General features: G+C 39.4%; 1 protein-coding gene across 1 annotated transcript in view; it reads left to right on the top strand.

Annotated features, from left to right (window-relative positions):
- Positions 1-1,478: 1,478 nt before the first annotated feature.
- The window catches only part of EDNRA (endothelin receptor type A), a 33,928-nt gene continuing 23,319 nt past the window's right edge, over positions 1,479-12,087 (top strand). The window contains exons 1-2 of the mRNA XM_008641273.2: positions 1,479-1,687; positions 4,482-4,989. Of these exons, the coding sequence (XP_008639495.1) occupies positions 4,588-4,989 (402 nt within the window). The 5' untranslated portion in view covers positions 1,479-1,687; positions 4,482-4,587. The remainder of the gene's footprint in view (positions 1,688-4,481; positions 4,990-12,087) is intronic.

Raw genomic sequence — 12,087 nt, 5'->3', positions numbered from 1 at the left:
TTGGTTTGGTTTTTTTTGTTTTTTTTTTTTTTGCTACAGCTCAAATTGCTTAGACATAAAGGTCAAATGGCCCAAGAAAGGAATAGGGTCTTAACGATGTTTATAGAACACAGAGGAAATTCAAGAATTGCATTCAATAAAGCACTCCAGAAAGTGCATATGGTTTTTAATGATAGCCTTTCCAACTCTTCAACAGCTTTTCCAACAAGTTACCATGTAGACGATTCTTGACAAAGCAAATCATTAACACTAAGCATCAATTAACAGACTGTAAAGAATTTTTGTAGTAGTATATGGGTAATTTAGTGGCTTATCAGCATTTATTCAACTTCACGGCAACCTGAGATTTTGAATTAAATTTCTACCTGATTTGCAAACAGTAGACTCCCTTTGATTCTCAGCCTGAACATGTATGTTCCTTCAAAGATCCTGTGTTTTGACACTTCAATTAACTGAGATGACTTTCCAGAAGTAATAAAGTACTGCTAATCCAGTCGATCCAGATGCTGGTTTTTCCTGTTCAATATTTATCAGATGATTTCAAACATACTACAGAAGCACACTTTTAACTATGCAAAACTGATCAAGTTCAAAACATTTTCTTACACAATTTAGTGCCAGATATTTTAATTCTGCAGGCCACTAGCATCACATTTTCTATTATTCTTTTCACTCTGCTTTTGCAGGTTCACGACGACATATTTTTGCATCTTATTTAGGAAAATTGCCCTTTTTTATTCAAAAGAAGCCCATATATGTTCAGAAACTAATTTCTGTGGTACAACCAGATGAAAACTTGCCAGGAAATGAGAAACCTGAAATGATTCAACAAAGGACTCAAAGTTTCATAAACTTGCTAGCATGAAGGGATTTTGAAACCTTTTCCAGTACAAGCTGCTCCCTCTGACATACTTGCATTTTTTCTCACTGTGAGAAAATACCATTAAGTATAAACGAACTTTCCACTTTTTCTGCACAAATTTTTTTGCACCTCTGTCTTGACAGAAGAACAGTAATAGAAAACACAGGAATGACAGAAAATGCCACACTCTTATTATCCTTGTAAATGCAACTAAGATGCATCAGCAAGGTGTGTCCTGGATGGATCAAAGAAACTTTAACTCAGGAGCAGTTTCCATTTACTGATCCAGCATGTTTGAAACTCTCACACATAGAGTTTTACTGATTGTCTCAGAGATTCTGATCCTGGCCCACCCTAGGGCAAATGCAAAGCAAGAGCGAAGCAGATTCCCCCGTTTTGCTCATGGCTCCTCTGCCGTCTGGTGGGATCAGATACAGCTCTTCCTGAGAATCCTGCGTGCCGTCAGCAGGCAGCTGCAGCAGTGGGTTTAGATCAGTCCAGCAAAGCAGCTGTGCTCAGTTTCAGCGAGGAAAGAGTTAAAGAGCTCCGTGTTCCCCTGTGCCCGGGAGGCAGCCTTTGTGTTTAACATTGGCAGGGGCTCAGTTCGGGCTGGAGGTTTGTTTTAATTGGGGGAGGGGGCAGAGGAGAGGGGACGCTCCGACTTCTTCAGTCTGTCTCTTTCGTTCACTGATTTAGCGGAGGTGGAGATTTTCAATTCCACCCAGTCAGACGCAGGCAGGAGGATCTGGTAAGACTATCCCAGGAAAAGCCACTCAGAGGAAATTCTCCGAGGCGGCGGCGGCGGCAGCAGCCCCAAGCATGAGGGTGAGCAGGGCGGGGAGGCGCGGCGGGGGAAGTGCGCGGGATGCTGCGGGAGATCCATCCCGATGCCACCTCGGGAATAGCCCGGCCCGAGCCGTGGGCACCTTCCGCACCGCTGAGAACGCCCCGGAGAGGGATTCGGTGGCGGTGGTGCACCTCTGTGTGCGGGTGTGAGTGTGTGAGAGAGAGAAAGGGAGGAGAACAAGAGACGGGCACAAGGCAGCTTGGGGGAACTGTTACTGCATAAAGTTTAACAGAGCCAGAGGCTCTCTGTGGGCTGCAGGGCAGGCAGCACTGGTTTGCCAATGCACGTGGGAATTGATCCTTTGCTGGTGGTGCAAGGAGCGTGCTTCCTCTCGCCTTGGAGAAGGAGCAGCAGACGGCTTCCCCGGCAGCGCACGCCGGGAACAGCCCAGAGAATCCCCATTGCCGGCGTTGTCCCCTTCAGTGCCTTCCTGCCCTGCTCCGCTTCATTTGCTCCGGTTCGCATCTCGGCTGCCTTACACTGATCAAGCCCTGTTAACGTCGTAGCTCGTCTTTAATACTTGGAACAATTTCATTTCCACTAGTACGGTCTCTTCTTGCGAACCTCGGCATGGGAATTTTTCTGACTTGATACTCCAGGCAAGTCAGGAATTTAGTTCCCTGCATCCGCGGCTGCTTCTGCAGCACTGCAGGAGCACAGGCACAGCACAGGCGGGTGGCTCCCACATTAACAGAGCACCCTCACGCCCTCCATGTACCCAGGCTGAGTGTGAAGAAGGACAATCCTAGATTACCTTATCACAGAAAGTTATCAGGGATGCCAGTGTGTTACTCTCACGAGGCAGGTTGCACGTTGTATTCTGTAACAAGATAAATACTTTTAAAGTATGCACAGAGGAATGAAGGGCTGTCAGGAATCTATTTTAAAAGTACCCTTAGAAGTTAGTCTATTAATAACTTTCTAGTTTTGCTTCTTAGGGGAAAGTTTCTTCCGGGAGAGAGAAGAGATGGTAATTGGCAATGCTGTTCCTAGCTCTGCATGCTGGTGGTGTGACTGCCGTGCTACTACCGTGTTTATATGACACATACATCACATTTTCACGTAAAAAGTCACCAAGTAAGGAGGAAACTAATCTAACGACTAAAAGATAGGGCTGTGGGCTCTGTTCATAGCTCCATCACATTTACTTGGGAAAGCCATTTAATAGTGATACACTTCTCCCATTTGTAAATTGCGGAACCATAGTCAGGAAATAATACAAGTATTAATCCTTGCCTGAAAAGAATTACATCAAACATCTCTGTTGTTTCTGGTATGATTTAGTAACCTCTAGTGAAAACACTTACACCATGCTGCTGCTAAGTGCCCTGAGATACCATCATAACCAGCATTTAATTTAATTAAAGAAGGATTTATTATTTAGTACATCAAACTTTGAAATAAAGCCCATGGGAACTGCCAGTTGGTCAGTTCCTGATCTCAAATACAGCAATAAAAGGATTGAAAGGTGGATCCCTGGTCTGTGAGGGACAGCACTCTGCATGCCAGACAGAAATACTCCGGTTAGCATCGCATCTGCTGCTGTTTAGAGGTACACACACACTTCCACAGACCACACACAACAGAAGCCTGCAATAGTAATAAATATTTATACTGTGCCTGCTCCAGAAGTACTATCAGTAAATTTTCTCCTTCCTTCTCTGGTAAACGTCTTGCTATAAACTCTGATTTAATAGCCCCATAGGGAATGAAATTAGGATTAATTTATTTAAAAGGATCCTCCCAAATACTTCAGGCGAGTCCCTGGAAATCAGGAAGTTATAAATACTTTATTTTCTACTCTTCTTTTGTCAACACTGCAGCACTTTGTCTTGTTTTGCAGATATAAGCCATGTTAAAATAAAGAATCTTAAACTAAACCGAGGCTTCAAGAAAATGGACTTAAGTGGCATCCCTGGTTTCACTGGAGGTTTAGCACCTACAACGCAGGTTACACACAGGCACTCCCACTTACTGGGGCAGGATTCTATGATGCTTTCTTCCCTACCTGGAAATGTCATGAGTTGTTGCTTAGAACACTAAGTCAAATGTGTTTTATCTTTAAAAGAGCTTAAATTTTTATTATTAACTTCACTGTGGATAAGTACTCAGCATGAGTTGCAATTACACTTAGGACCAAATCACAAAGTTTGAAGGTTTTTCCTGGCCAGAGGTCTACCCTAGGACTATAAAATCTTCCTCCTAATATTTAGGAATTTTGGATCTGATCCAGATTTTGATTTGAAATAGATGTCTTTTCAGTCTTAATTTGAAATCCAGGTAGTAAGTCAGAGAAAAATAATACAAAGACTAATTGTTGCAATATACCAAAAATACTCAGAAATTTGATGAATTTATTACATGTAGTTTTTAATGCAGTGCTGTTACCTTTCTTTTTCAAAGAGAAAAGAATAACTTCTTATTTTAGCTACAATACCATTCAGCAGTCTCCAAGGCAGGCCGACTTTTCCTGCAAGACTCTATTTTAAAACAGAATTTCATCCACCTTATTTTTTCCATCCCTATACAAATTCTGTCTCAAGCTAAAAGGGTTTTGTGGGATCTTATTTGCATAAACTATCACTTACGTAAGGATTTTTTTGTGTTTGTCTTTTGTCAGACAGGTAATGGGGGTAATGTAGATTTCAGAGCAGCACAGTGAGTATAAACAGGTGTTTATATATATGTGCTTTTAAGTGAGAAACAGGACGTGTTAGACTACCTGTTGTACTGATTATGTGCTTCTTTTTTCTTTTCTTTTTTTGCTTACAGTTTCTCTCTGCAGGTGAAGAAGTGAGAAGTATCTCTTCTGCACTGAAATACTGAAGAAAAAACCCAAACCCTTGTCTCACTGAATTTGCTCGTTGGGGACTTCAGGATGGAAGCCTTGTGTTTAAGGGTTTCCTTACTGCTTCTGGTCCCTGGATTTGTCCTCAGTGACAGCTCTGACAGAGACGTTGCCAATCGGAGTGACTCGGGAAACCCCCTTTCCACCTTCTCAGGGATGGAATCCAGCATTCTCCTCACCACCATGCAGCCCCCGGTGTCCAACCAAACTGTCAAATGCTCCCAGCAGACTAAGATTGCTGAAACTTTTAAGTACATTAACACCGTGGTATCCTGTGCTATTTTCATCGTCGGGATGGTTGGGAATGCGACTCTGCTCAGGATCATTTACCAGAACAAGTGTATGAGGAATGGCCCGAATGCACTGATAGCCAGCCTGGCACTGGGAGACCTTATCTATATTGTCATTGATATCCCCATCATCGTGTACAAGGTAGGATACCACGATCCATTCTAACTTCGGTTCCTTAGGGGTTCACTGGCTCTCCTCTGTGCTTCCTCCTCTATTTAGTGGGTTTTTGTCAATGAATAGTGCACTTAAGGAAACAATACAACTCCTTTCTGTTCTGCAACAAAAACCTTGCTCTCAGGTCTCACCTCCATCAAGAAAAAGTGTATCTCCCATTAAAGATGATGTAGCTCATAGCTCTTAACCAAAGTGTGGCCTTGGGCATTTCATTTCACAGGAGCTCTTCATTTCTCATAGCTGCTATAGCTAGCAAAAGAATTTATGAGGGAAGAACTTTTTATAAACTGTTCTCCTCCTTGATGGACTAGTTGCTATTTTTATATTATCCAATCCTTACTTCATATTTTTACAGAAAATACTCCCTGTGATACGCAGGCTTCGTATTATGGCTTTGCAGGGAGACTTTATGTCAGTTAAGATGAGCCTTAAGGTTTTCATTTAATATTCATAAATAGCAGAGTCTCAAAATTATTCCAATTATATCACAGACCATTTCTGAAATATTAAATTTCATCTGATTTTGTCAAAGTGTGAAAAGGCTCGTCATCAACTCTTTTATCTGGTATAAAGTTATCCTGTCCTGGTGTTTTATTTGAACAAAGCCATAAAGCAATGCTTTTTCTAATGCAATTTATATTTACTAATATAATTCAAGCCAGAACACGATTGAATGAGCAGAACTGAGCTTTTTTAAAATATATTTCATTGATATTAACTTATCTGAGAAAATAATCAAATAATTTTGTAATCTTGTATCTCACTCTTTATGGATGGTACACAGGTGCATAGCTGATAGGATATTTCACTTCTTTCTTTTCTCAGCAGAAACATGAAGTGTTTCTGTTAGTAAATAAAAGTTTAAGTCATATAATTAAGAAAAAATGTTCTTCACTATTTCAGCCCTTAAAGATTCCAAAGACTTTTATTTACATGTGTTTTAAATGAAACATTTTAATGCATGGTTTTATATTAACTAGTGCCCTGTGGTTTCAATTTGGATTTTAAAATAAAAGAAACAGTGATTTTAAAAGATGCATTTTGCATTTATATAACATTGGCATCATAACTGCTTAATAATACAGGTGTTCATTGGACAAGATCATAAAGTTTGAATTAATTAATGGATTTAAATTATCTCTGTGTGCATAGATTACATTTGTACAGAGGCATATTTTCTATGGTGAAATGCAGCACCTGGTTCTGATCTTCCAGTTGTAAAAATTACAGATAAGTCTTTTAACTTTATCTGGTTTTAATATAATATGAATTTGACACTAGGATGACTGTAAACAATTATGGATGTGATTTAATGGAAATTCTAGTTCACACTTTTCAATACTCCACCTGGAAAATTAAGCTGGCAACTTGTTGATAAGATATCTGTATTTTGGATTAACGAGTTGGTGAGAAAGATCAGCTTCTGCCTGATTTGGGATTCACCTGTCTTCCATAGCTGGGTAAATGGCTAATGGGACATAGGACTGGGGTTCTTAGCTGGACTCAGAGCCTGCACAAGGCCAGGCTGGATGGGGCTCCGAGCAGCCTGGTCCAGTGGAAGGTGTCCCTGTCCATGGCTGGGGGGTTGGAACTGGATGATCTTTAAGGTCCCTTTCAACCCAAACCATTCTGTGATTCTATGACTGCACCTCCCATGATATATTAGTGTCCTCCCTGGTAAATTACCCTTGTGTCTTTATGGATAATTGCTAAGCCAGCATTCTCACTTCTCATGGTATATCTGATAGTAAATTTTAAGGAAAAATGGCATGAGTTCTTTTCAGAGCCAAGTTTTAGAAAGAACAAGCATTTTTATTACACAATTTTTTCTAACCTTTCAAGGGCTCTGCTGCTTTTCACAAAGAGGAATGAAAATTTGGAATTAATTTTGCCTTTCAGAATTGCCTTTTGATGGTCTTCTGAAAATTCTTTAGAAGCTTAGAACAAACAATATTTTTTATATTCTCTTTATTATTTTGCAATACATTTTTGTCTATTAATTTTCTGTTGCTTCTCTGGAATTCCATAGGCTCACTTGTCTTGCTCTATCTTATATGATGAGCTGAAATATGGTTCTGATTAGCTCTGTACAAATGGAATTTCCTTAGCCTATATGAGAAATTATTTCTGTGCTGCAGAGAAGTGTTGGATAAATAAATGCTATGAACAAAACTGCAGCCCCTTGACATCAATGTCTGCCAATTTCCACATGTAAGAAGGCAGAATTAAAATCACCTTTAAAGCTTAATTCTAACTTTTAGCTATTTTTCAGTGATTTAACTTTCAAAATAAATTACTTACAAATTACCATATACAAACACCTTTTTGTCTAAGGTTAGCTGCATGTATTGTGAAGCATTTATAACATTTTTAAGGGAGCCCTAGTACTTCTGATAAGAAATGCAATTACTATTTATAGAGCATTTTTCATATGAACCATTCAGTAATGCTTACATTAGGAGTTGGGTTTAAAGTTTGCTAAATAAATGCCATTCCTATTTGTACCACTAGGGATCCTAAAATCGGTGTCATCTTTCAGCTCCTCTTGTTGAGTAACAGTACGAAGGGTGGCCACTGGAAATATCGCGATTGGATAATGGAAGTGATAGGCTTTTAAGGAAAAACAATTCAAGTGTTTTTATTTTTGTTTTAAAGTAATTTGTACACTTCTGAACTTTATTTTAAAAGATTCTTTTCGTTTCAGAGTCAGCCTCATGTTGAACATATATTAGTATCCTCTATAACAAGTAGTGTCAAACACTTAATACCTTTTTGGTCAGATCTTCATTTTTAGGACAAAACAGGTCTGAAGACAGAATTAGACTGAACAAGAATTCAGCTGCATATTAAAATAACAAACAGTACAGTGTTAAGATGGCCACATTGTATAGAACAAAATGTATAATACTGTGTAATTAAAACTGAGTATTAGAAATAGTTATAACCACCTTCCTGAAACATAATGTAGCCTTAACTATTTTAAAACTACTTTCAAAAGAGAAGTAGATAATGCTACTGATACTCAAATCCATTTTACAAATCCTTAGAAAGACACAGCTATAAAATTATAGTAACTGGCAGTGGAAGATCCCAGAAGAATTTACTTCTTCATTCTATTATGCATTTACACAATTAACAAAGATATGATGCTGGAAAATAAGTAATTATGTAATTTATGTCAACTAAAGATGTGGTCACAGGTGTTTGACATTTTTAACCTTTCCTTGTGGTACAGTAGGCTCAAAACCTCACCCATTACTTTCTCCAGTTACTGTAATTATATAGTGGGTTCCCCTTATTGTTAAGTGGATTGAGATGTGTTTAATATTCACTGTCCTTTGAAGATATTCTGCATGTATTAAAGCTCCATTACATTTAATTACCACAATATATCCACTTGAAGTATCAAATCAGTATTAAAAATCTTAATAAATTGAGTTTTACAGGAAGGGTGACAGTTATAAATCCAACCTTAATAGACCAAACTGGGACAATTTAATTTTCAATCACATTTTTATACCACCAGCACCCAAATAGTTTCCTCTTTTCCCAAAATACACCCATCTCAGCCATTCAAGATGTCAAAGCCTAAAGCCCTGTAAGAATCAGTAAGAATTATTTCTCTGCAGAGGAAAGAAGACCAGAAAATAAAAGTTTTATATTTTATGCTGCTGTAGAGGTAGGGTTAAGGTACTGAAGAAGAGACAGGTTCCTCTTCTTGTATCAGGTGGTATTAGCACCTAACTGAAAGCTGCTGATCACCTGCATTACTCATCACCACCATGTGCATTTTTTAGCAAATACATTCAGATGCAATGCAAGAAAACTTCTTTAGAGGGCTGCTTTCCATAAAGGCACTACACTGTTTCCTAAGGCTGTGCAAAGGCAGCAGCAGAATATTCATAGCACCACTGCTGCCTTGGCTGCTCTGAGCTCTGGCAAACCCTCATGGCTGTTCCCGCTGCTGCTCTCATGGCTAAAGTTTAGCAGAGCAACAGGAACAACAACAGGTACTCAACCACAGACATTGCTGTCCACTGCTCTTTCCTGAGCTTGTGGAGCTTGGAGCACTCTAGACCAAGGCTCTCACCTTTACAATGGCAAAATTCAGTTTTAACTGTTACTGGGAAGTCCCAAGCTGTCTCTGCTTCCAGTTTCATGCACTTTAGAGAAGAACATATAAATTTCTTGTGAACTGGCCTACATAAGACTGACATAAACTACATTGCCTTAGATCAGAGTATGCTTAACTCCTTAAACCATTAGTTTATAAAGTAGATGAAGCAAATTAGGCAGCTTTTCACCTGTTTCTTTAATAACATTTTCCTAATTATTTTACTAGTACAAAGTGGAAGACATCTACGCAGGAAAAAAGCAAGTGTTCACTGCTCAGACAGCTCAAGATGTTTCCTTGAGTGAAACGGGGATTTTTGGTTAGTTAATTGGTATTCATTCTTACTTTAGTTGCAACAGCATCTAAATCTGAGTAGTCCACCTAGAACATTAAAAATCTAAATATGGAAAGTAGCTAACAGCAAGCAAACATGTTCATCCGTTTTGTCTTCAGTAAAGGAAGACTCAGCTAAGGCATTTCTAGTCATGGACATTTTTTAACATCAGAGCATGTGCATAAGTGTCAGAGCAATCCCTTCTGAATCAAAAATTATTTGGCATATCTGAACACCTTCACCAACAGGATTAATATTATAGCTACACAGGAATGATAATCAACCACATTGGCACTGATCTTGTAGCTGATAGAGCAAGTGGCATCTGTAGCAGTTATAGTTTTGTGACAAAGAAGTATAAAGCCAAGCCAAGAGCACACAAAAAGTTAAGGGCACTTAGAAAAGAAACCTTTCTTTAAAAGCAGAATTTTTCATATGTATAGTGTGTATTTCTCAATGAAGTACCAACATAAGTAGGAAATTCTGAGGCCTCAACAACTGCATTCTGGCTTTCATTGAATTCTTATCAGGGTTTCAAAGAAGCAATGAATGGGCAGCCCAGTGTGATGCAGAAATCCATAGAACCTGCTTCAAGCAGGACCTATTATTTGGGTGTATGTCTCTATGTAGTGACCAAACATAGCGGAAATCCAGAGGTAGCACAGGAATTGATCACTGAGTCCTGAAGGCAGAAGCTTCCCAAAATGGAGCAGGGAAAAGAAATCCATCAGGAATCTGTTCTATTTACAAACTGTAGCTTCCTAGTACAGTGTGTTTAATGTGCACACCAGGGCAGCAGTTAAGGAAGAGATTTTATATTCTAGGTCTTAGTTCAAGATGCACTCTGCCTTTAACTCATGGCTGTGTTTTGGGGGTGGGACGTATGTTCTTACCAATGCACAGCTCCTCCCTCATCTTCAGCTCCTCATCTCATGCCTGCCTCTCTGCTCTGTGGATTTTAAACAGTATACAGTACTTAGAGATTCTAGGCTTGAGAGAATATTTTAGTATGTTTGCTGTCTTTATTTCTCAACCATCTGAACTCTACAGATAACCAGGAATTGTTTTTTGCGCATATCCAGGGTTTACCAGTTCTGCAGTAACTTCTTAGAAATCCTGTCACTCTTTTTAGCAACACACAAAAGAAAACACAGCTGGAAGAATAACAAAGGCAATATTATGCCGAGGGATTGAAAAAAATTCCTTTCAGCAAATCACCATGCACATAAGCACACCTTGCAGCTCATTTCCCTGAAGAAGGGCAGCCCAGCTTGAGAAACAGTTTACCTAGAAGGATGGGAAGATATCCAACACCGTGGAAAGTAATCCTGCTTTGTAAACAGCAAAAATACCACAGGGGAGATGCCTAGAGTCTTTAGGAATGCCTTACTGCTAAGCAGATTTTTGTAATAAATATAAGCATTTTAACAAGAACCTAAAACGTAGGATGTTTTTCCAGTTAGTTGAGACAGAATGTTCTGCTGCAAAACCAGGGCATTTGTTTCCTTACTTTTCAGGATCTCTTGAAGTAGAATCTATTTTCCCTTGTGTAAAAACCATACATTCTCTTCCACAGCTGCCTAAGCAGGAGAAAAACATTCAGTGAATGGCATGAGACCCTCTGCTACCTTCACCTTTACTCAGCTGGGCTAAGATGAGCAAAATAGCAGAAAAGGCTTTGGTAGGGCAATTCAGAGAAAAAAATGCCTTTGATGGTTCTCATGCATTCCCACACAACCTTTCTTCCTTCTAGGAAGAAAACCAGTCAGTCTTTTACCCACCCAAAGTGGAAAAAAGACAGTTCTTGGTTGTAGCAAAATCAGGAATGTATTTCCTGCAAAGAAAAGCTGAAGAGATATAGCGTGTTTTCTCTACCATGCCAGGGTTGTGAACCTAAGTGTAAGGAAATAAACAAATGATCCCAAAGCTGGCAGAAGCTTGAACTATCATCTCACCATAATATACTGGTCTTATGCCCTGCATTATAAAGGCTACCCTCATTCTTTGTTTTCCTCTACTCTTTGCTTTCCTCTAGTCACCATTCCTTTCAAAATCTGAGGTTTTTCACGTCAGCAGTGGGAAGGAATATTTAGAGACAGGCTGTGTTCCATCTCCACCCTTACAGCTTTCCCTCTTTCCTGCTAAGTGGTGGAGCACAGCTGAGTTGTGAAGCAAGAAATGGATGAGCTTTGTCCAGTAATGCAAATCTCTCCTGGATATATGGGTTGCAGGAAGAAGGGAAAGGTGAATTCTTATCCTGTGACACTTCATGGGGACAGAAGGGTCCTGTTTGAGTCACCACAACCAAAAAACACTGCAGAGGACTCAATACATCCTTATTTCTAACTAAGCAGTCTTACAGATCAGAGGTAGGTGAGACACTTCAGTCAGAATCATCATCTTTTGTCACTTAATGCACTCAACTCGGTGGTATAGAATTTAGACACTTCTGTGCTCAGACAGATATCACCTGGATTCCACCCAAATCACCAGGTACATGTCTGGCCCATGCCTTGAAGCAGACAAGGGCATATATAATTGTAGAACACAACTTAAGACAGAGCTTTATCAAGACAGCTCAGTATCTTCTAGAGGAAGCTAGCCTTAAAAAAAAAAA

The sequence above is a fragment of the Corvus brachyrhynchos genome, unplaced genomic scaffold, assembly GCF_000691975.1.
Source record: "Corvus brachyrhynchos isolate BGI_N302 unplaced genomic scaffold, ASM69197v1 scaffold229, whole genome shotgun sequence".
Lineage (NCBI taxonomy): Eukaryota > Metazoa > Chordata > Aves > Passeriformes > Corvidae > Corvus > Corvus brachyrhynchos.
Note: the sequence above shows the minus strand (reverse complement) of the source record. Positions and strands in the feature narration are given on the sequence as shown.